This window comes from Artibeus jamaicensis, unplaced genomic scaffold, assembly GCF_021234435.1.
Source record: "Artibeus jamaicensis isolate MK-2021 breed Jamaican fruit bat unplaced genomic scaffold, CSHL_Jam_final contig_519, whole genome shotgun sequence".
Classification (NCBI taxonomy): Eukaryota; Metazoa; Chordata; class Mammalia; order Chiroptera; family Phyllostomidae; genus Artibeus; species Artibeus jamaicensis.
The window spans coordinates 52,120,724-52,142,186 of record NW_026521871.1 but is presented as its reverse complement, the minus strand read 5'-3'; the positions used below and the strand labels follow the sequence as shown (position 1 = coordinate 52,142,186).

The 21,463-nt window shown below is 54.6% G+C and overlaps 1 protein-coding gene across 3 annotated transcripts in view; it reads right to left on the bottom strand.

Moving 5' to 3' along the window:
• CDCP1 (CUB domain containing protein 1) overlaps positions 1-19,645 on the bottom strand; it is a 39,624-nt gene extending 19,979 nt beyond the window's left edge. For all 3 annotated transcript variants that reach the window (XM_037148347.2, XM_053669552.1, XM_053669553.1), the window contains exon 1: positions 19,383-19,645. In XM_037148347.2, the coding sequence (XP_037004242.2) occupies positions 19,383-19,464 (82 nt within the window). In that variant the 5' untranslated portion in view covers positions 19,465-19,645. The remainder of the gene's footprint in view (positions 1-19,382) is intronic.
• Between the last annotated feature and the right edge of the window lie 1,818 nt (positions 19,646-21,463).

The following is a 21,463-nucleotide window of genomic DNA, read 5'->3' as shown; positions in this document are numbered from 1 at the left end:
GCTTTTCTTGGTTTTCCAGCTGTGCTTTCCCTGCCTTTTAAAACTTTATGTTTCTAATCAACTTTATGGAGCTATAATTTACACACATTAAGAGAGACCCACTCATTTCTGACAAATACAGATACATGAGATCACCCCCCGAAGCTCCTGCGGCACCCCCTGCAGTCAACCTTCACTCCAGACCCCAGAAGACGTTCAGTGAGCGTTGCCAGATTCGGACCTTCATATAAACAGAACCTAACAAAACTTTCTCTTTGGTACCTGGTTTCTTTGCTCAGCATGGTGGTGAGATTCGTCCATGTTATTGCAGGGGTCAGTGCACCTGCTGAGTGACACTTGGGTCCCTTCCAGGCGTTGACCAGCCATGCCCTGTAACTTCACCAGAACTTCCTGCCAGCCCCAGAGCTGAGTACATTTCACCCCCTACACACACACACACACACACAGTGCAGGGGTGTGTTCCCAGAGCCCAGCAGCTGTGCATGATCAAATATTTGGAGTTCCATCCATCTCTTCTTGCACCTCTCTCCCCCTCACTCACTCAGCCCCAGCGAGCATGGAAAGCAGGTGAGGCAATGGAACCCTGGACTGTGATAATGAACTACAACTATTTCCCCCCGTGTATCAGGTCAGAACTTGACCCTCTTCGGGCCGCTCTGTGCCTTCATTTGTCAAATGAGAGGTCGGGCCAGAATAACACTCCTTCCCTGCCGGCTCAGAGTCCGTGATCAGTAGCCAAGTAAGTTAAGAAGTGACTTTGCAAGTGTAAGCATCACCAGCTCCTGCCCCGCATCTTGGAGCATGAGGGCTCCAGCACAGTGGCCCTTGTGACTTTGTTTCCTGGGTGGCTTAGGTTTGCAATTTTGGAGCAAGACTTCTTATCGCTCCAGCCTCAGTGCACACCCCTCTCTGCCTCGGTCACTGTACTCGGCCGGCTCTGCCTTCTTTCTTGGACATACAAAACCCTTTCTTACCTCAGGAATTGCTGGTCCCGATTCCTCAAATGCCTTCTCTAGCGAAAGCTGGGCCCATTCGGTCATTCCAGTTTCATCTCAAAGGTCATCTCCTCCGAGAGGCCTTCCCTGACCAGCCGCTACAGTGCTCCTCCCACCCCCGCCCAGTCGTCCGGTACTTCCTATACCTCCATCCCTACTCCAGTCCCTGGCTCAGAGTGCCATGCTATTTGTCCATTTGGGCTCACCTCCCATGATCAGACGGTGAGCCTCCTCCAGGAACGCAGCAGGACCTTGTTCTGTTCAGTGGTACCCACAGGACCTAGACTGCGCCAGGTGACGCACGGAGGCAGGAGCTCTAAGCCTCCCAACAGCCTCACAAAAAACCAGAATCTGCCCTGGCTGGTGTGGCTCAGTGGCCTGAGCGCCAGCCTGAGAACAAAGGGGTCACCAGTTTGTTTGATTCCCACTCAGGGCACATGCCCCGTGGGTCAGGTCCCAGTAGGGGGCATGTGAGAGGCAACCACACATTGATGTTTCTTCCCTCCCTTCCCCTGTCTAAAAATAAATAAATAAAATCTTCAAAGAAAAACACAACAACTAGTATCTGTAGCTCCTTCCTTGTCTTTGTCCCATTTCCTGTCTCGTAGACACAACACCATTCCTGTACTACAGTTTGAGCTGATAAATCCGGGTGGGAACCAGGAACTCTGGGCTTTCAAATTAATTAATACTCTCAGAGAGAGAAAACATCCTCCAGGCAGCAGTTTATTTACTTAAATGCTTCGACTTCAAGCGGCGTAGCTGTCTCTTCTGAGATAGACCAGAAGGACCAAGGGTTCTTCAAGACATCAGATTAAAAACGAGTCTCGCCCTGACCGGTGTGGCTCAGTGGTGTGGGCATCATCCTGAAAGCAAAAGGCTACCAGTTCGAATCCCGGTCAGGACACGTGCCTGGGTTGTGGGGTTCGGATCTCCCGTGGGGGGTGTGTACAAGAGGCAACCAATGGACATTTCTCTTTTGCATTAATGTTTCTCTCCCTCTCTTCCTCCCTTCCCCCTCTCTAAATATAATCTTCTAATTAAAAAAATAAGTCTAGATTTAAGTTCAGAAGCCCAGTGGTCAGGTTCATACCCACGTTGAGTGACAACCCTTGTGTTCTTGTTCTGTCATCCTAAACGCATCTCACCATGTTACTTGTACAAAACCCTTGGAGGGAGCACCCGTCTGGGAAGGCTCCTCACTCACTCGGGTGGCCTCCAGCCCTGGCTCCCTGGGGGGGCTGACTCGGTGCCCAGTGAAGCCTCGCCCGGCCTGGGGTCTGCAGCCCAGCCAGCCAAGCTGACCAACTTCTACCTGCCTCTCCTTTCTCCCCCACCCGCTTTCATATCCTTTGGCCAAAGCATCATTTAAAAACTCCTGACTCTACAAGTATGATTATTACTACTTTCATAAAGTGCTAGACACTAAGCTGACCAGCTGCGGCGTGCAGCTGGAGGCAGAGGGAGGGGATGGCATAAAAGGGGCAGAGGAGAGAACCCCAGGATTAGCGAACCCTTCTGTGTTTTGACCATGGTGGTGCGTGTGCCTTGCACACACATGCCACAATTCATCAGACCGTACACTAAACATTGATGCAGTTTATTACACACAAGTTATGTCTTAATAAACAGAGAAGAGGGGGGGAAACTTGTGTTAGAAAGATTGGGTCTCTACACAAAGTAGGCCCTTAATAAATGAAAAAAGAATCATCATGCCCACAGGTGAAATGTGGCTTAATAATATTTTGGGGGTGGGCCTAGTTTCTCTCAAGGTGTATGCAGTATTTGCGGCTCCCTTTGAATTAGATTCTGAGAACAAGGTTGTTCTCACTCCCCTCCCTCCTGCTTTCAGGTAGGCAGTGCCGCCCCCGCCAGGTCATGTCGGGTATATGACAACTTATTCTGTTACTAACGACAGCCAGAGGAAAAACTGTAATCTCTCTGGGAAATTATTTTTTAGAACCCTTGAAATCATGTTTTCATTCAACAAACATTTTCTGGGTTTATAAATATGCTCTGGAGGCCGTAGCTGGTGCAAAGGATTGAGGGACGAAAACAGCTGGCGCCCCTGCACCCAGGGAGGGAACGGTCTAGCCCAGGGGGTTCCAAATGGGGCGGGGGGTTGTAAAGTGAGGAAGTTCCAAGTCCCAGCAGGCCACCAGAGTACCTGGGAATCTGTGTTGGAAACAGTCCCTTTGGCCTATGGTGGGAGGTGGGGACCCATTTCTCCCCTGTATGGACAGCCAAGTGTCCCAGCTACAATTCCTAAATATGTCAGTCCTTCTGTTTTGAATCCCTGATGCTGTCTCTGTGACTTATGACCCAGATCTTCACCCAAACTCACTTTGCAAACAAAGATCAAGCCTTGAAAGGGTTAAATGACTCACTCTGGGTGTACTTTTCTTTTTTCATTAAAGATTTTATTTATTTATTTTTAGAGAGAGGGGAAGGGAAGGAGAAAGAGAGAGAGAGAAACATTGACTGATCGATTGCCTCTCATACGCACTCTGGCCTAGGATTGAACCTGCAGCCCAGGAATGTGCCCTGACCAGGAGTGGAACGCCCAACCCACTGAGCCACACCGGTCAGGGCTCTGGGTGTCCTTCTAACACCTCGCCATGTTTCTTTGTTCTGACCTCCAGATGACTGACCCAGCATGTTGCACCCTCCAGCCATAGCTTGCATTTCCCGAGGTCCCCGAGGCCAGAGAACCTGGTGGCGTAACCCCCGCCTGGCTTCCAGCTCACATCCTGGGGGAAACAGGAAGCTAGAGACACAGGCGCCAGCAGCCGAGTTCGGCCACCTCTGCAGCAGGGGTGGTGATGGATACGACAGCCACGTCACCCGCCGGCCTGTCCCTTTCATCTGTGCCCGGAGAGTGAGAAGAGATAACGACTCAAGCACGTACAGACCTGAAATCTGGGCTCCCTGCACCCACCCCCACCGCTTGTACCCCCTCCAGAGGCATTCGTTTCCCTGTAACAAAGGTGGCAGAGAAGCCCCTGCTGTGGGGAAAGTAACGAACTCATTTCCTCGAAAATGCTTGGGTTTGAGAACATTTGCTTGCACAGCTTCCATTTTCTCCTCTCACCACCATTAACCATACCTTGAAACCGGAAATCCCAACACTGTGCAATAAACCTCAGCCTCTTCCCCCCACCCCCGCCCCAGCCCCAGCCCCGGCCAGGCCACCCCCCCCCCCCCCCCCCCGCTGGCCGGAACACGTGAGTGCTGAAAAAGTACCCAGGACTCAGTGGCTTAAAAACAGCCATTATTAGCCCTGGCTGGTGCAGCTCAGTGGATTGAGAGCTGGCCTGCAAACAAGAGGTTGCTGGTTCGATTCTCAGGCAGGGCACACGCCTGGGTTATGGGCCAGGTCCCCATAGGGGTGTGTGAGAGGCAACCACCCACTGATGTTTCTCTTCCTCTCTTCCTCCCTTCCCTTCTCTGATAATAAATAAATAAAATCTTAAAAAAAAAAAAAGTGTGCTGTCATTTAAAGAAAATGGGTGGGCGTTTTCTTCTTCACCGTCTCTTTCTTGGTTTCCCCAGGGACTTGGTATTTCGCTGCTGTACGATTTCAATGGTAGATGAACCGAGTTCACAGAAAACCACGCAGAGCCCCACATTCTGCAGTGGTGCCGAGGCCTCACCGGCTGGAAGAGCCTCGGAGCAGTCAGGGCGCGTGCGGGCGCCGCACTGGGTGAGTCACAGCTCTCCCTCACTCTCCTGCCTCCCGATCTCTCCTTATTAGGACACCTTTGCCGGCTTCTGCCTCACCAGCAGCTTTTCTGGGGGGGGGGAATTTCCAATCATTTTAATCACTGTTCATTAATCACCACTCATTAATCCCTGTATCACAGGATACGAAACAAAAGCCCTGTTCTTTCTCCCGCCTGCCATTCTATTTTCTTTGCAAGCTATTTAGATGCATCTATTTAGATGCACAGAAGGGGATTTCGCCAGATGAACACCAGGGAAGTCAGTCACTCCCAGATTCCTCAAATACAGTTTAAAAGTCAGACAACTGTGGCTTCCGTTTTCTGGGATGTGGCGGCACCAGCTGCTTCGAATCTGGGTGTGGCTCCCTGGGAGTACAGGGTCTCATTCGCTCCGCCTAGTGGAGGTGAACGGATCGGCCCTCAGTCAGGCACTGGGCGCGGCCTGGGCATCAGGAGAGGGACTTACAAAGACGAGTGGTGCCCCGGAGGAGTCCCCTAGACACGGAGGGAGAGGGACGCAGGTCCCAGCAGCACACTGTGGATCGGCCTCACGGACCGGCACAGCCTGTGTGCGAGTCCGCTTCTAGACGAACCCACCAGGGGAAGCCACTGGGCCAGCCCAGCCCCGTCCTCTCTCAGAAAGATGCCGCATGGCCGACGCACAACCCTCTCTCAACAAGGTCACCAGCAGCAGCTGGGTGTGCTCCTCTATGGGGCGGAGTCCTGCTTCCCCAACTGAGCACCAGCTAAATAAACAAACTGTGGAGGTTCCCTTCGGGCAAGGGATGCGCGTTTCCTGGGAGCCGGAGGAAGTGATGCGGGCAGAAGGGGCGGTGATTCACCCTCCCCCCACCTCACCTCCACCGGGTGGGGACACTTGTGCCATTGACGCGATTGCTCAAGGATCAGCTATTAACAGTCTGCGGGCAGTGGTCAAGGAAGGCTTCACAGAGGAGGCATGACTTAAGATGGGTCTTGGAAAATGAAGAGGAGTTTGTCAGCCAGGGATCGTGAGACAGGTGTCAGGAAGGACGGGTGGAGGGAACAGCAGATGCAAAGACACAGGGGTATGAGGAACACAGCTTCCCTGAGCCCATCTGGGGACTTGGCTTCGGGGGACAGCCAAGGGCAATTTGGGGAGAGGAGGCTGGAGACAGAGGCTGGGGCCGGGCTACAGAGGGGTTGGCTGTTGGCCCTAGAGCTCGGGCTTCACCCAGTGGGACCAGCGTATCTTAGCAGCTCTGTGTGGTGGTCGGAGCCTGGATTCTGGAATCTGACAGCCCGAGGTCTACGACTTGCCAGCTGTGTCCCCCTGGGCAAATCCCTTAGCTTCTCCAACCTCAATTTATTCATCTGCAAAGGGGAATAATAATGCCATTGTTGCAAGAACTATAAGAGTTAATACCCCTCGAGTGCTTAGGACCCTACCAGGAGTCCAAGTTCATTGCCATTGTTGTTGATATTACAGATGATAGCAGATCACAATTACTAATGCTAGTGAGGGGCACTATTCCCAGCTGTGAGGCAGGGAAGCATCGGGAGCAGCAGCTCTCAATCTGAAGCCCTGAATCCTGGCTGGCTGGCTGGACAGACGGGGAAGACAGTGAACCCGGTAAGGCACCGAGGGGCAGACTCTAAGGAGGCACCCTCACTGTCAGGCTTGTGCCAGTCTGGTGCCTCCTTAAATTTTCCACACCTTCCCTGCCTAGGTCGCTGGCCAGTAAGGCCCTTCTTCTATACACAGTGACTCATGTGACTTCAGCCCCCCCTGGGGCTCACAGAAGGGACCTCACTTCCCATCTCTGAGCTCAGAAGGCAGCTGGGATATTCTGGTCCGACCTCAGCTCCCCGCTCTCTCCACTCCCTGGGAACCACACTCATGGAAGCTGCCGAGGCCGGTCAAATCAACCAGCAAAGCAGAGGAAGAGCGTGGAGTTGGGGGCTGAGCCCAGGGCCTGGCGGCACCACCAATAGCATCAATCCATTGCATGGGACCTGCTGTATGGGGGGGGGGGTGTGTGCCGGGCCGGCATACCACCAGACTCAGAGTCTTGCCCATGCTGTGGACCTGGGGCCTCGAGACCTGCAGGCAGTAGAGGGATAACGGCGCAGCCGCCCTGAATCTACTTGGCAGTGACCTGGCCAGGAAGTCACAGACTGGTAAATGGAAGTGAAGGTCTTCCTGACTGCAGGAGGCCCACCCACCTGCCCACCTGGAAGTGATTCGTTTCCAATGCCCACTTGAAAGACAACCACAGCTCAGGACTGTGTTGGGCTGTGTTGGGACTCATGGGCCTCGCTGGTCTCTTGGGTGAGGAGCCTTTGAAATCTACACACCATCTGTGCCTCATATGTGCAGGCATTTGATGAGTATTTATAAATCCCTGCCACCCCACAGATGTGAATATGAATGTGTAATATTAACCCCATTCACGGATGAGGGCACTGAGGCTCAAAGAGGCTGAGTCCAGGCCTAAATGGTGAAGGGCAGGGCAGCCTTTGTGCCCGAGCAGTCTGAGCCTGGAGCCCAGCGCCAGACAAACGATTACTCGGCAGAGCTGGCCCTGCCCAAGGAATTGCACACACGGCCAGGAGTTTTCTGAGGAGAATGGTTTGCTCTCACCAGCATAGCCAGTCACAAAGGGATAAAACACTTCCCAGCGGCTGGCTGGCGCTCTGGGGGACCCCCAGATAGTGAAAGGGACAAATGGTTGTTTGAAATGGTTCCCGGGCTCACCGCATTAACACGGACCCTTCATGTCAAAATAACCTGAAAGTGTTGTTGGAATTGAAACGTCAAGTTCGCTGGCATTTGAAGTGTTGAGGGTGTGGTTCTTTTTCTGTGCCTATTTTTGGTGGTGTCCCAGTGCAGGGACATGAGAAGGGGACACCAGCAGGTTTGCAGGGGGTGTGGCCGGGGAGGCAGGGAGGTGGCCGTGTTTGTTGGTGGCACAAGAAAAACAGCCATGATTCAGGAGCGAAGGGCTCGTGCCAGGTCTTGGCAGAGCGACACCTGCAGGAGCCCCAGCCCATGGGGCTTCTCCAGGCTATAGCCAGGGAGACGCTTAGGCGAAATCGGACGTGGGCCTCGGAGAGTCGGACCTGGGCCTTGGAGAATTCCCCAAATGCCCATCTACCGGATTTCCTCCTCCTCCAGTTGGGGTGAGACACCCACAGTTCCCTTTAAAATAGTTTATCTCTTCCACAGTTCTTAGAGGGTCAGTGGGAACATAAAAAATCAAGTTCAAAGTACACTGTTCAAAGGAACTCCCAGCCAACCTGACTTCTTGGGACAGGCGACTGGTTGGTGCGTCCGTTCACTCCTTACCTTACTCCCCACACTATTCGGGAATGAAATTTATAGGCAACGGTGCAGGTTCTGTATTTTCTAAAGCAACCAAATGATCCTGCCCAAGGGGTGTACGGGGGATATACTGGGTCTGCAGGGCCTGGGCTGAGAACTTTTTCTGAAGTGGTGACAGGCTTGCTCGGAGCCACCCAAACCCTCCCGGGTGTCTTCCCTGCTGTGACCACAGACACGCCCCGTCAGAGGCCACAGCCAGGCTGGGGGCCCCGTCTGGGCCACAGTCTGCGGCAGCAGGATATACTCACTTGCATAAGGTGTTCACGTGTGTGTAAGTCCCTTTGGGACAGTGGCCAACCCAACACACGGGCTTTAGCCCCAAACCGCGCTGGTTGGAGGCATGGTTTCCAAGAGGCCCAGAGAGGTATCAAAAGCTGCGTAAGGACAGGCCAGGAAGGCGGGGAAAATACAAGTCAGTTTATGGCCCCTGTAAATAATTCATGATGATATGCTGCAATGCCATGGGGCCCATTTAAGTCACGTGGGCATTTTAGGAAATGTTCGGAAGATTCATTTTTTTCAGAGCTGGGAGTGCGAGTCACGAGGGCCGCAAGGGTCCGAGAGGGTCACAAGACTGACAGGGAGGCATCGGGGGCAGGTGAGAAATCCCGTTCAGATGGGCACCCAGGGATGTGCACAGAGCAGTGGGCTGTGGTCCCCCTTCCCCTCCTGCTGAACATTCTGCAGTTACAGAATTTCCGAGTCTTTAGTGCGGCCCTACGGTACTTCGGTTTGACGGCCTCCTCTTGCCAGCAGAGATTAGTTGTTCAAGGTCTTCTGATAAAAAGCAGGGAGACAATGAAAAAGAAAAAACTACATGTTGTATGATTCCATTATGTCAAAGTCAAGGAGACAAACCCACTCTCTGCTGGTGTAAGTGAACCCGTGGGGGCAGGTATGAATGCGGAAGGGGTAAGAGGAAATCTTCGGGGGTGCCGCAACGTATTTGTAACATTCATCACGTCGTACACTTCAGATCTGTGTACTTACTGTGTGCCTCAATAAAACAAACTTTAAAGCTCAGGAAGACTGTTGCTAACCATCTGGTGAGATGCTCAACCCTCTGGGCCCTCGGGAGTCCAAGGGGTCTCCTGACAAAGGATTAGAAGACTCTGCCCTTAGGGAACGGGGTTCTGGCAGAGCCTCACGCTTCTTGCTACACCAACCTGTTGTTTTCCCAGCTCTGAAAAGGGAGGGGAGAAGCCTATTGGCTTCTGATTAAGTAAACGAGCTTAGCCGTGGTCTGAACCCTGAGTGGGAGTGATGTCCCAGGTGGGGGGGGTCCGTGTGAAAGGACGGGCCCTGGGTGTGTCCAGCCCTCCTCTGAGCTCGGGGTTCCAGTCAGCTGCGCTAGCGTGTTTACAAAGCAAGCCCCCAAACCCCAAGGCTTGCTTTGCTTTTGTGTGTAAGGAGGCAGAGAAGGGAGGGTAAAAAAATAAATTAAAAATGGAAAAAGAGCACCCATCTTTCTACTACTCATGCGTGAGCCCTGCAAACATTTTTTTCTTTTCTTTTTTTTTTTTTTTACTGTGATTAAGTATACAAAACACAACCTGGACCATGGTAACCATTTTTAAGTATGCAGTTCATCGAGTACATTCGCAAGGTTGTGCAACCCGCACCACCATCCCTCTCCAGAACGTTCTCACTCCCCCAAATGGAAGCTCTATCCCCACAGAACACCAGTTCCCCATTGCCCCCCCAACCTGTCCCTGGCCACCACCGTTCTGCTTTCTGCCTCCTCAGAACCTCATAAAAGCGGGACCCTTCCGTATCCGCCCTTTTGTGTCTCACTCGTTTCACACAGCAGAATATAGGAGCGCTTTGCTTTCAAACCTGAGAATTAATTGCTAATCATGGATTTGAATAACAACCAGAAATTAAGCTAAATCACAAAGACTCAAAGTCATACCTACACGTAATCATTGCTTTGCGAGAGGGGTAGGAATTTTTCTTTAAACCAAAAGTGATGGCAATAACCAGAAAACTCAAAAGACGGCAGAAGGCAATGAGAAATAAGCAGGAGCGTGTCTCTGCAAAGTGGAAATCTGGTCCGGTGGCCACGCCCCCCTGGCCGCTACTGCTCAGGGACCTTTACTTCCTGTCCTTGGCTACGGGCTGATTGATGGATTCCGGCTCGGGGGCTGGCACACACAGCCACCCAGGGAATCGTCCGGACAGGACTGCATTCCTTGGCGATTAGGAGCGATAGAAAAGAAACCCTTCTTACTTGTCTGAACATCAGCCATGAGCTGGCTAAACTGAATATAAGTTTAATTGAAAATGGGCTTTTCCAGAAACTTACACCGGCCCATTTCTTCCTGATTATTCACAGTTCTTCAAAGGATAATGTGAGAGTCAAAGGTCAGGAGGTGGCAGGAAGAGGTTCATTATTAAAACACCGAGTTCAGCTGCAGGTTTGAAAACCCTCCATAAGGGAGTGTGGGGGGAGCAGGAGAGAAGGTTCTGTTAAGACAGACGCCAATTCCGGGGCCACTCGAGCCCTGGCCCACATCACTAAACCTGAGGTGGTGGCACCCCTGCTTCACAAACCCGAGCACTTTGGTCACTCCCCGGGCCACTTGGACAAGCCACCTTGCCTTTCGACCCCACGGGTGTCTCGACTGTAATATCTAGCCAAACAGATGAACTGTGCGGGGCTTCAACAAGTACTGAAACGAGGCCACCTGTGTGGCCTCAAAGCACAGAGAACGGGGCTGTGATGGCCCCTGTCACCACCATCCCCGCAGGTAGGACAAAGCCATGACCCAGTCTCTTAACTCCAACAGCCGGTGACCTTGTGCAGGGCCATCGCCTTGAGTGTGGGAGGGACGGTGAACGAGATGGAGCCACCTGTGTGGCCCAGGTGGCCTTATCCTGAAGGGCTGGGCCAGCTGAGCCCTTAAGAGACCGGGCTTTTCCTGGAGAAAGAGATTCAGAAAGTGCAGAAGAGATTCAACGTGAGGCGGGTTCTCGGAAGCCAATTTTGAAAGTGGAACGGGCCGCAGGGCTGAGAACTCGAGTGGCCTGGAACAGCAGCAGCCCTGGCCATGGGCCACAGGGAAAGGGGACTCGGACCTGCAGACACAGGGGAGGGCCTTCTGCTGCAGCCACGTGAGCTTAGAGAAGGACTCCAAGCTCTAGATAAGAACGCAGCTTGGCCAGCGCCCTGGCTGGAGCCTTGTGGGACTGAGCGGAGAACCCAGCCCTGACTTGTGACCTACAGAACTATGACCTACTTAATGGTGTCGTTTTAAGCCACTAAGTCTGTTGACGATTCGGTACGCAGCAATAGAAACGTAATGGAGAACTTGGAACCAGATGGGACCCCAGGCAGGGCCTGCGAAGCCGCCCAAGGAGAGGGGTTTGGGGAAGTGTGAGGTACTGTGTGGCACCCCTGCCTCCCCTTCAGAGCTGAGTCACCCCTGTGGATGGGGTCGTGCCAAGTGGGCAGCCCTGTGGTGGGGCACGCCAGTGAGGAGGGCCAAGGACACTATATTTACTACACGGCTCTAGTGTCCAGATGCTGGAAGCTGGCAGGGAGGGAGGTGGAGGAGGGGGTCCAGGAGAAGGTGACGCTGTGGCCAAAAGAACTCGAGGCTGGTCACCTCACCTAGACCTGTGGGCAGCTCAGGTGACACACAGGAAACAGGCAAGATTCAGTGGAAGCCTGGCCTCAAACCCAGAGTACAGAAGCGTCAGGTGGCAAAGGGGCTGCCTGAGGCTCAGGGTTGCTGGGAGGTGACGTCCAGGAACCATGGCAGTAACTGGCCCGCCCCATTGGTTTGGCATCTGCCATGTGCTGGGTACTTTCTATACGTTTATTTCCTTCAGGAAAACTGTTCACAGTCACAGCTGGGAGGACACACACCCAGGACTGCCTGACCTCCGACCCCTCACACCCAGTGCTATGCCAAGACAACCACCCTCAAGGCCACAGGCTAGGGAGGGGCAGATGTCAAAGACACTGTTTCTGGCCTCAGGAATGACAGATCCTGGGCAGCCAGGGGGGGCATATGGCCACCCTCACTGGCATCTTCACCGCCTCCTTCACGACCTTTACTCCTGACACGCTGGCAGCCACACTGCCTTTGCCTCATCTGGGGAAGGACCACTGGCTGACCCGGCCCGTGCTCCATCCGTGGGCCAACTGGACGAGCGGACAGCAGCCTCCGCCCACTGCAGCCAGGGCGTGAGAGGCAGTGGCCATCGGAGACCTCCGCCTCCACCCGTGGCAGCTGAGAGATGGGTGAAACTGGTCTTTTGGGGTGCGGGGGGCTGGGTGTACTTGCTTCCTCACTGCCAAGGCCCAGCTTCTTGATCACTTAGGGGGACGAGATTGGGGGGTGTGAGTGAGTCACCATCCTGGAGCCACAGCGGCCAACTGGGAATGGATCCTTCTGCATAAACTTCCTGTTTTAGGGACTAAGGATTGGGACCTTTTATCAGTATCATCATTTCCAGCCATCTTAAAGGGGAGTCAACCCACATGACATGGAGAGTAACTCTTTTTTAAATCCTCACCTGTTCCATTGCTTTAGAGAGAAAAGGAGAGTGAGAAACATCGAATCAATGTGAGAGAGGCATCATTTGGTTGCCTCCCCCTACATGCCCAGACCAGAGATCATTTGACTGGAGATGAGCACCCGGAATGGGCATCAGCACCCAGACCCAGGAATCAGCACCCGGACCTGGGTATCAGCACCCGGATCCGGGATGTATGTGTCTGGACCGGGATTTACACACACCTGCACCTGGACCGGGGACGGAACCCACAACCTAGGCAAGTGCCCTGCACGGAATTGAACCCCCAACCTTTCAGTTACAAGACGATGCTCCAACCAGTGGAGCCACACACTGACCAGGGCAGAGAATACGAAGTCTCTGAATGAAGCTCTCTCAGTGACCTAGGACTGGTCAATAACGTGATCCCTCTGGCCATCCAGGCGGCCCAGGGGAAATCAGATCAGCAAAGGAAGGCTGCCCACCCCAGAAACCTTTGGGGCAGGCAGGCACGCGCTTTCCTCACTCAGGGGGACCAGGGCAGCCCCCAGGAGGTGCCACGTCAATGAGGAGGGCTGCTGTGGAATGTGTTACGTCAGAGGATGGTTCTTACGGAAGGTGCCACGTCCATGAGACCAACCACATCGGTACACCAGGAAGCTGTGCCCCATTCTTTGAAATGGCTGAGTAGCATCCCAGGGTTTGGCGGCACCACACTTTGTCCACCCAGGCTTCGAATAACACTGGGTCGTTGCCACTCTCTGGCTTCCAGGGCCAGGAGCAGACGATGCTCATCTGGAGTTTGAATGTGCCAGTGGGACCTGCCTCTACCCGCCCCAACCCTGAGCCCCAGGGCACTGCCTGGAACTTGGGTTGTATTCCCAAAGGTGGTGACCAAGGAGGCTGGGAGATGTCACTTCCAGGGTCCATCGGCTTGTGGCCGGCTTCTGCAAGATGACGCCAGCACTGTCTGCATTTGAAAAATGCCTCCTGTCTTCTGACGTGTTGAGGGCTTTCGCCTGACAGGGTGAGCCCAAGGCCCAAGTGCCTGATAAGACTGTCAGCGACTCCCAGGCCAGTGTGGCAAACTTTCTCCGCCTCTCACCGAGGAGTAAAGGCTGGGGCCCTGCCAGGCTCCGCAGAAGACCCCGCTCCGGCTGCACGGCCTGGCCCTCGCCAGTCCCGCTGACACCTGCTCCCCAGCCGGGCTGTGATCCTCAGAAGCCCCCTGGGGCGTTTTCATGAGTTTTTCACACATTCGTCTACAAAACTGGTCCAGTCAGGTCCTCCGTAGCAGGAAGTGTGTAGAAGCTCGTTCAAAACAATTTATGATTTTTTTAATTCTCTTAATTACAGCTGACATATAAAATTAGGTGAGTTTCAGGTACACAATCAATGTAGATTTGCAAACAATTTTCTGAAAAGCTTGTTATAGGCTGAGAACATTTCTTGCTGCTTTTACTCTAGCAGCTTCAGTTCTAGAAACTTCCCCGCAGATGTCCTCAGAAGTGCCCGGCATCACCTGCAGTGGGACAGTCACCGGGGCTCCGTGGAGAGCGGCACAGACCTGAGAACAATGCTCCCCAGCAGGGCCCGGCCTCACAGGCTCCGCCTGGATGACTGGTCCAGGTGGTCTCCTGGGGAAATAACTCGAACACTCGAAGCAGTCCCAAGTCCCCCGAACCGAGGAATCTCCCTGAGGCCAGACGCAAGGCGGAGTGACTTGCACATCTTACTCTTTTCAGACCTCCAGCCACCCCCCAGGTGCTGGCACCCCAGTTTGGGAACTAAGGACATTGAGTCTGGGGCAGGTGAAGTCATTTGCCCAAGTGTCTAGTCAGTAAGTGGTGAAGTCAGGATTTGAACCAAGCTTCGTCCACCTCTAAAGCTTGGCAGAACGTGGTTGTTTCCAAAATGCTAGAAGGGAACTGGCATCCCAAGGAGATCCCTGCCCTTCTCCCTCCGCCGGGGGTCTTTGCAGGTGGGAGTCTGAGCCTCCCGGGATGTGTGGCCTGGGGAAGTGAAAATGCAGCGGCGAGCAAGAATCCAGAGGCTGAGTGTGACTGAGAGGCGCTGGGTGTGAGCCTCGGAGACGCTCCAAGGCCCAGATGCAGTGAGACTTGTCGGTGGTGGTTCTCCTGAGACAGCGTCCATCCGTCTGTCCATCCAGGGCTGTCTGGAGCCTCCAGCAGGAGCAGCAGAGGTAATCACCCCTCCCTCCAGGCTGCTGGCTCGTGGCCTCCTCTCCGTGGCTGGAGTGCCACCCCACAAGGGCGGAGGGTCTGCCTGGGTCCAGGAGATGCCCCGAGTCCTTTAAACTCAGGCGCTTCATCTTACCACCGCCGCACCCTCTTTGACGTCCTGGAACCCCTCACCAAAGGTGTGTGAGTTGTTCTCGGATCACACGTGGCTTTAGCCAAACATCCTTGTTTGAAAGAGCATGACCTTCCTGCCTCGGGGTCAGTCATGGAGACAAGGTTTCTGTCTGGAGGAGCGCGGCAGGTGCCTGGACCTGCAGCATCGCAGCCCGGCTCGGGGCTGGACCACGCGGTGTCAGGTGCTGCGGACGTCTCTCCGCGGCTCCAGGGGCTGCACGACGTTGCCCGAGGCCCGACAGGAGGGCCGCAAAGCCGACAGCCCCACGTCTAAGCTTCGTAACTGTTGGGTGTGGAGAGCTGGCGAACCTCCGGACACTGTCTTTTTACCGTCCCCGACAAAGGCGGCAGACCCGCACCTCCTACCTTTCTGCAGACACGGCACCTGTCACCCAGAATGCTCAGATCTTTGGTCACCCAGTGTAGCAGTGTTCACTGAAACTTCGAGAAAGCTACGCTCCCGGAGCTCGTGGTGCAGTTTTGGTTTGTTCCTTTTATGAAGACATTTCCACATGTGTTATTTAGGGACGTTCACTTTGAGGCGAGGCATTTCCTGGCCGCACAGTCGTGTGACTGAGCTGCAGTCCACCTGGCAGAGCGGACAGCCCCTCCCCCTCCAAGTCAGACCACCCGGCTTTCCACGGCACCCTCGGCTTGCGCCGCACTCAGGAGAGAACTGGTAAGTGTGCATTATTTTTAAAGTAATTATTGTAATTGAAGAAAAGACGTTCAATTTCATAAAAGTTAGTGAAATGCAAGCCTGTGAAGCAAATTCTGGTCTTGGACTGTTCTCCATCACCGACTCCGCATTACCGTTCAGAGAAACCAAACCAGCCGAGTCGGGGGCCGGGGGAGTGGCGTGGCTGTCTCGGATGAGCACGAGGGACAATACAGAGTCCCTGTCACAGCTGTGAGTGCTTCCAACAACCGCCCTCACACAGGAGGCCCCTGGGAGCCACAGTGGGAGGCCAGATACATCCAGGGTAACCAAATCTTCCAGCCTTTTCCCCTAAGCTCACGCACGATCTCACCGGGAAGACAGCAAGTCAACACAACAAGCCTCACAGGGCACAAACGCACTTTACACGGGCTTGTTTCACTGTTCCACAGGCCGTTCGCCACCCTTGTCCGGTTGTTCCCTTGAAACCTGCCGGGAGTGGGGCTGCCTTCCTGCAAACACACCCCCACCCCTCCTCCCCCTCCGGGATACACGTAAAGGGCCCTGCAGAGACATGCAGGCAAGTTCTGCTCAGGGAGGACCCCAGCTCTGGGTGCGGCAGAGATGAATGAATGAATGAACGAGAATGAATGGGAGGCTGGTGGACAGAGAAACCGCCTGTTGGAGAGGCAGAGCCGGAAGGTCGAAGACGCTCAGACCCCTGCCGGGAGGAGCTCCCCTGTCTGCCATCTTGTGTGAGCAAGAAGTGAGCAAACAGCTGTTGTGTCTGAGCCGCCACACACATTTGGGCTTGCATGTTATAGCAGCTTACAGTGCGTTGCACCTTAACTCAGACTCATCGATGTAAAAAGTCAGGAAGAACGGATTACTCATCAATGTAAACATGAGAAGCTACAGAGCCCACGCCTGTCTCCAGCCTCCTTGATACATAATGCTCAGGGTGTTCTGACCACTTAACTGAAAGTAAATATTTGAAAGGAAATTCAGCACGCTTCCCTCCCCTAAAGCCATCAGTTAGCTGCCACCGGACAGAATAAAGGCAGCAGTGACCCGCAGTGGAGGGGGGCGGGGGGGGCGGACGTGAAGAGCCTGTGTGCCGAAATGAGCGTGCCCAGATTCACAGTGACGCCTGGCACAGTCCCTGGAAGATCTGGGGGTGGGGCAGGGAACAGTCACCTCAGACAGGATGGCCCTGCAGGGGAGGGGTGCTCCGCAGTCCTGCCTGGCAGATGCCAGCTGGCAGTTCCTCATCTGAACGTGAAGAATGATGAACACACGCCCAGGGCGAGGGCACACACCATCGGATGTCTGCTTGCTCACGTCTCTGGCCAGAAACAATGGTGGCAAGAATGGGGTCACTGAGCCCGACGCTGGTATCTGGGTGGTGCTCGCAAGGACACTAAGTTGAGGTTTGAACAACTGAATTCCAACTGAACCAGTCCTTCTTTCCTGGAATCAGGAGGGGGTGGGGGCTGGCCCAACACCAAACTCACACAAACACACCACACCAAGAAGCAAACTTTCTTTTACCCTTCAGCTCCGCAGTGAGGCCAAGTTCATTTTCACTCTGCCAAGTGTAGGGTAAGAGTGCCAGGACTCTCTCTGGCTCATCTCTTCCTTTCAGGACCGGCTCCAGCAACCTCTCCAAGGCCCCCATGGGGCAGACCAACCCCAAGACTTCGGGCAAAGCAAATGTACTAGGCGACTCCCCTAACCAGAAAGGCATGGCCCTCAGTTAAGTCCGTCAAGTGGCCTCAGAGGGCCAGTTCCAGACACCGAGGAAAGGATTTAAGAAAGTGAAATGAAAGTGCCTGGGCTTCCTCCTGTTTACTCACTGAACCGAGAGACCTGGTTCCCCAGTGAAGAACTTCCTGGAGGGAGGGGCTCCACCCGAGCTGCAGAGACCAAAGGGCAGTCTCTCCAGCCCACGCAGAGAGAGCGATGGTAACAGAAGCCAGTTCAGAACTGGCTGCAACTGTTCTGCCATTAGTAACGCCTCGGTTAACACCACACTCTTAATGCAGAAGTGCTCGCCTGTCCTCATGGACCACCAGAGACATTTCAGACAATCCCCGGAGCTTCCACACAGCTCCCAAGTGCGGTGTGTTCAGGAGTGGGCACGCACTTTCTCACACACGCAATCACTCTCATTCTCATTGGCTACACTACTCTTTATTCTTTCTTTCTTTTTGCTTTGTAATCAGTACCGTATTTTGCCATGTATTAAGGGCACTTCTTGCCTAAATTTTCGAGGGAAAAATAAGGATGCGCATTAGACATGGGAATCACCACCCAGATGTGGGTGGGCATTGCACACGGGTGCACATTATACACGGTAAAATACGGTACGTTAGGAGACATTCATACATTTAAATTACTCTTTATTCTTATTTTACCTTTTTATTTATTGATTTGAGAGAGAGAAAGGGAGACAAGAGACGGAGAGAGAACCCCAGATTTGCTGTTCTGCCTACTTAGTCACTCACTGGCTGGTTCTTGCATGAGCTTGACCCCGAACGGAACCGGAAACCCTGGCGCATTGGGAACAACGCTCCAATCAACGGAGCCACCCTAGCTGGAGCATAAATTACTCTTTATTCTTACATTCTTTTTCCCTTCAACGGGAATCTTAAAAACTCAGTCTTCAATTACAGTAGCTACGACCACCGTGTTTTAAATGACGTCTCTAAATGTTCTGTCCACCAGGCAGAAAGGAACCGGGAAGGTTTCCTATCTTGGATTTATAACGATGGCACTTCCCAATGCGCCCCAGTTCTCCTCCCCGGCCCAGTTACATCCCTTAGCGTATGATTTACCCTGATTGACCCACCTGCCACATACAAACGCCCCTCTCAGGAGCAGCAAAAGGGCAGCCGAAGACCCGAGTCGCTCCCCGAACCGCTTTACAAAACCCAAAACCTGTGCCAGTCTCAGGAAAGGCCTCGTATCGAGCTCTCACAAGTAACCAGGTGATTTACTGTCTCCATAGTCCTGGCTCACGAACGGCTGGGGTGTGGCGGTCCCACCCCCAACCAGAACAGCCCGAAATTCAGAGATGTCCGGACGTCGGGCTCCGCCGACCCCTTCAGCGGTCAAGGTCCACTGCACTAACCGGGGCCGGGGGAACAGGGAGCCTCGGCGGCCTTCCTTCCGCCTGACGCAGTCACTTTCTGTTAATGTTCCTGAACTTCAGGGGAGAGAGAACGGAGCTACGGAGGGGGGGGGAAGATGATCCTCTGGATTGTTGCAACACTAAAACCTATTTCCTTGCACCTCTCCCTGGCCCAGGCGAGGAGTTGGGGGCCAAAAGGAAAGTCCCACCCCACGCCCTGTCTCCCCGAGCGCCGCCAATAATCCAGGTAAAGGCCCTGCGCGCACCGCGCGCCACCGCGGCAGGTACCGGGCTCGGCTTTCCGGCTCCTCTTTCCTTTCCCGATCTGCTCCCGACTTATGTCCCAAACTTCTGGGCTCCCGGCTCGAGGACACTCCCACGTGCCGCGGCCTCCGCCCAGGGCGAGGTCGCTCGAAATCCAGGAGGGCACAGCCTCCGCGTCCGACGCAACGCGCCCGGGAATCCGGCGGTGCGGGGGACCCGGTGCCGTCCGCGCTCCGGAACTGCTCTTCCCCCCGCCCCGACCCCGTGCCCCGCGCCCCCGGCCCGCGTCCGTCCGCTCCTCGCCCGGCCCCCGCTCTCCGGCCACCTTCGCCCCTCCGCGCCGTGCGCACTCGCAGCCCCGCACTCACCCGCTCCGCCTGTCAGGAGCACGGCTCCCAGCAGCAGGACCCCCAGCAGTGGGAGTGTGACCCCGCAGTTCAGGCCGGCCATGGCTCCGGGCGCCTCGGCCTCGGCGGGGAAAGCGACTGTGGCCCGTGGTCCGGGGCGGCGGCCGCGGAAGCCTGGCACCGGCAGCGCTGCGCTCCGCCCCGGCTCTCACACCTGCGCGCGGGCGGGCGGGCCGGCCGGCCGAGGTTCCGCCCTGCGCCGCAGGAGCTGGAGCTGGCGGGACCTGTCCCTTCTCCTCGCCCCTCCTACCCTTCCTGCGGCAACACCCGCCCCTTCCGAGCCCAGGAGGCTGGGACTTGTCTTCACCTTCCCGGGTCTAGTCCTCACTGAAGGTTGAGAGTGACCCGTTTGTTGGAGGTGGTGTTTGTTTTTCCCCTTTGGTCTAAAGCCGTGGTGGTCGCCCTTGACAGAAGCCAATCTGCCTTCCCTTCGCCGTCCAGAAGGACTGCGCTCCCCACTTTGCACCGGTATATTTGCGGATCCCCAAGCCCCGGCTTCCACCTCCCTGCTCCGTGTTCGGCCACCTGACTTGGTGGGGCGCACTGGCCCCGAAAGCCGGCGCCACAGCTTCGAGCCTGCCACCCGCTCGCCGGACTTCACCTGCTGTGTTTCTAACGCCCACAGGCGACCCTTCCGCATCACAGATGAATCAGACTTGCTGCGAGTTACAAAACCTGCCCAGACTCTCTGGGCCAGTGAGTAACTTAGGGGCAGGAGTTGATGGCGCAGGATGGGCTTTCCACGAACGAAGGTGCTTCGTGAAATTTTTGAAAAACGATTCAGTGACTTAATGAATGAATGCATGAGGCCGGAAGCGACCAAGAGAAGAAAACTTAACGGGCCCAAGGGGGCCCCTCTCTTCTGTTGTGAGTGGGTCGTCCCTGCGGCCCGCGTGGGCGGCGTGCAGGCCGATCTCTGGCTTGTAAGAACGAAGGGTGCTGGGCTCCTTTCCCTCCTCCCAGCTGCCCGTGTGCCTTTGGTCTCCGGGTTCTCCTTCTATTCTCTAGGCCACGCACCAAGTTCAGGGTTACAGAGCCACAGGGAGAGGCAGTGGGTGGTTTACGGACTCAGAGCTGGCAGACCAGGGATTTGCCAAAATGCCCCCATGGGGCCTGCCTACCTGTGCCCGGGGCAGGCGGAGCACCCTGGGAGGGCTGGGACAGGAACCGGAGCTTGTGCAAGCCTCAGTCTACAGTCCAGCCCCAACTCCGGTTTCATTCTTCCAGAAACCGAACATGTTCAGGCTGCTCCAGCTCTCACTGTGAAGGGGGTGAGAAATCATCTCTTCGGAGGGTCTCCCCCTTCCTTCTCTGTGTGTCCAGTGGTGAGAATTTAGCAAACTCTGTGCTCAGGGAGCACCCAGTCCGTGACGGAGAAGGAGATGTCCACGCCAGAGGACGTGACCCAACCCAGGCCCTGGGCCTGGGCTGTGAACAGGAGGGGCCCTCAGTGTGTCTCTTCTAGTCCGAGGTCCCCATCAGGCAGACAGATGAGGAAACTGAGTCCCGGAGAGAAGGGGAAGGGTCAGAAAAGAAGGGAGACTCTTGGTTCTCCCCCCAGAGTGGAGGACAAATTCATCAAGAAAAAGAAATCGAACGTTCTTTTAAAATGTTGATGCAGGCTGGTATGGCTCAGTGGCTAGAGTGCTGGTCTGCGAACCAAAGGGTCGCCGGTTCCACTCCCAAATGTTGATGCCGACCAAAAGAGTAAAAGCAGATTTTGTCTGTTTTTCTCATTCTAAGCAGGCATCTATGCCCCAGCCTCTTTTCCTAGCATCCAGAACACCATGTTTTCCCAATAATATTGATGATGATGAGGAGGAGGAGGAGGAGGAGTGGCAGTATGTTGAGTTGAAATATTGGGAATATTGTTTAACAAGTCTAATCTTAAAGAACAAGTTACTTCATTTCTCCAGAGTTTTGCTTACCGGGCCTCTCCGAGACAGTGAAACTAACTTTCTGTAAATAACGCGAGAGCCAGTAATTCTCAGATGTCGAGATGGCCCCAAACAACGGCGGCAAAGAAAAAGAGATGAAAAAGT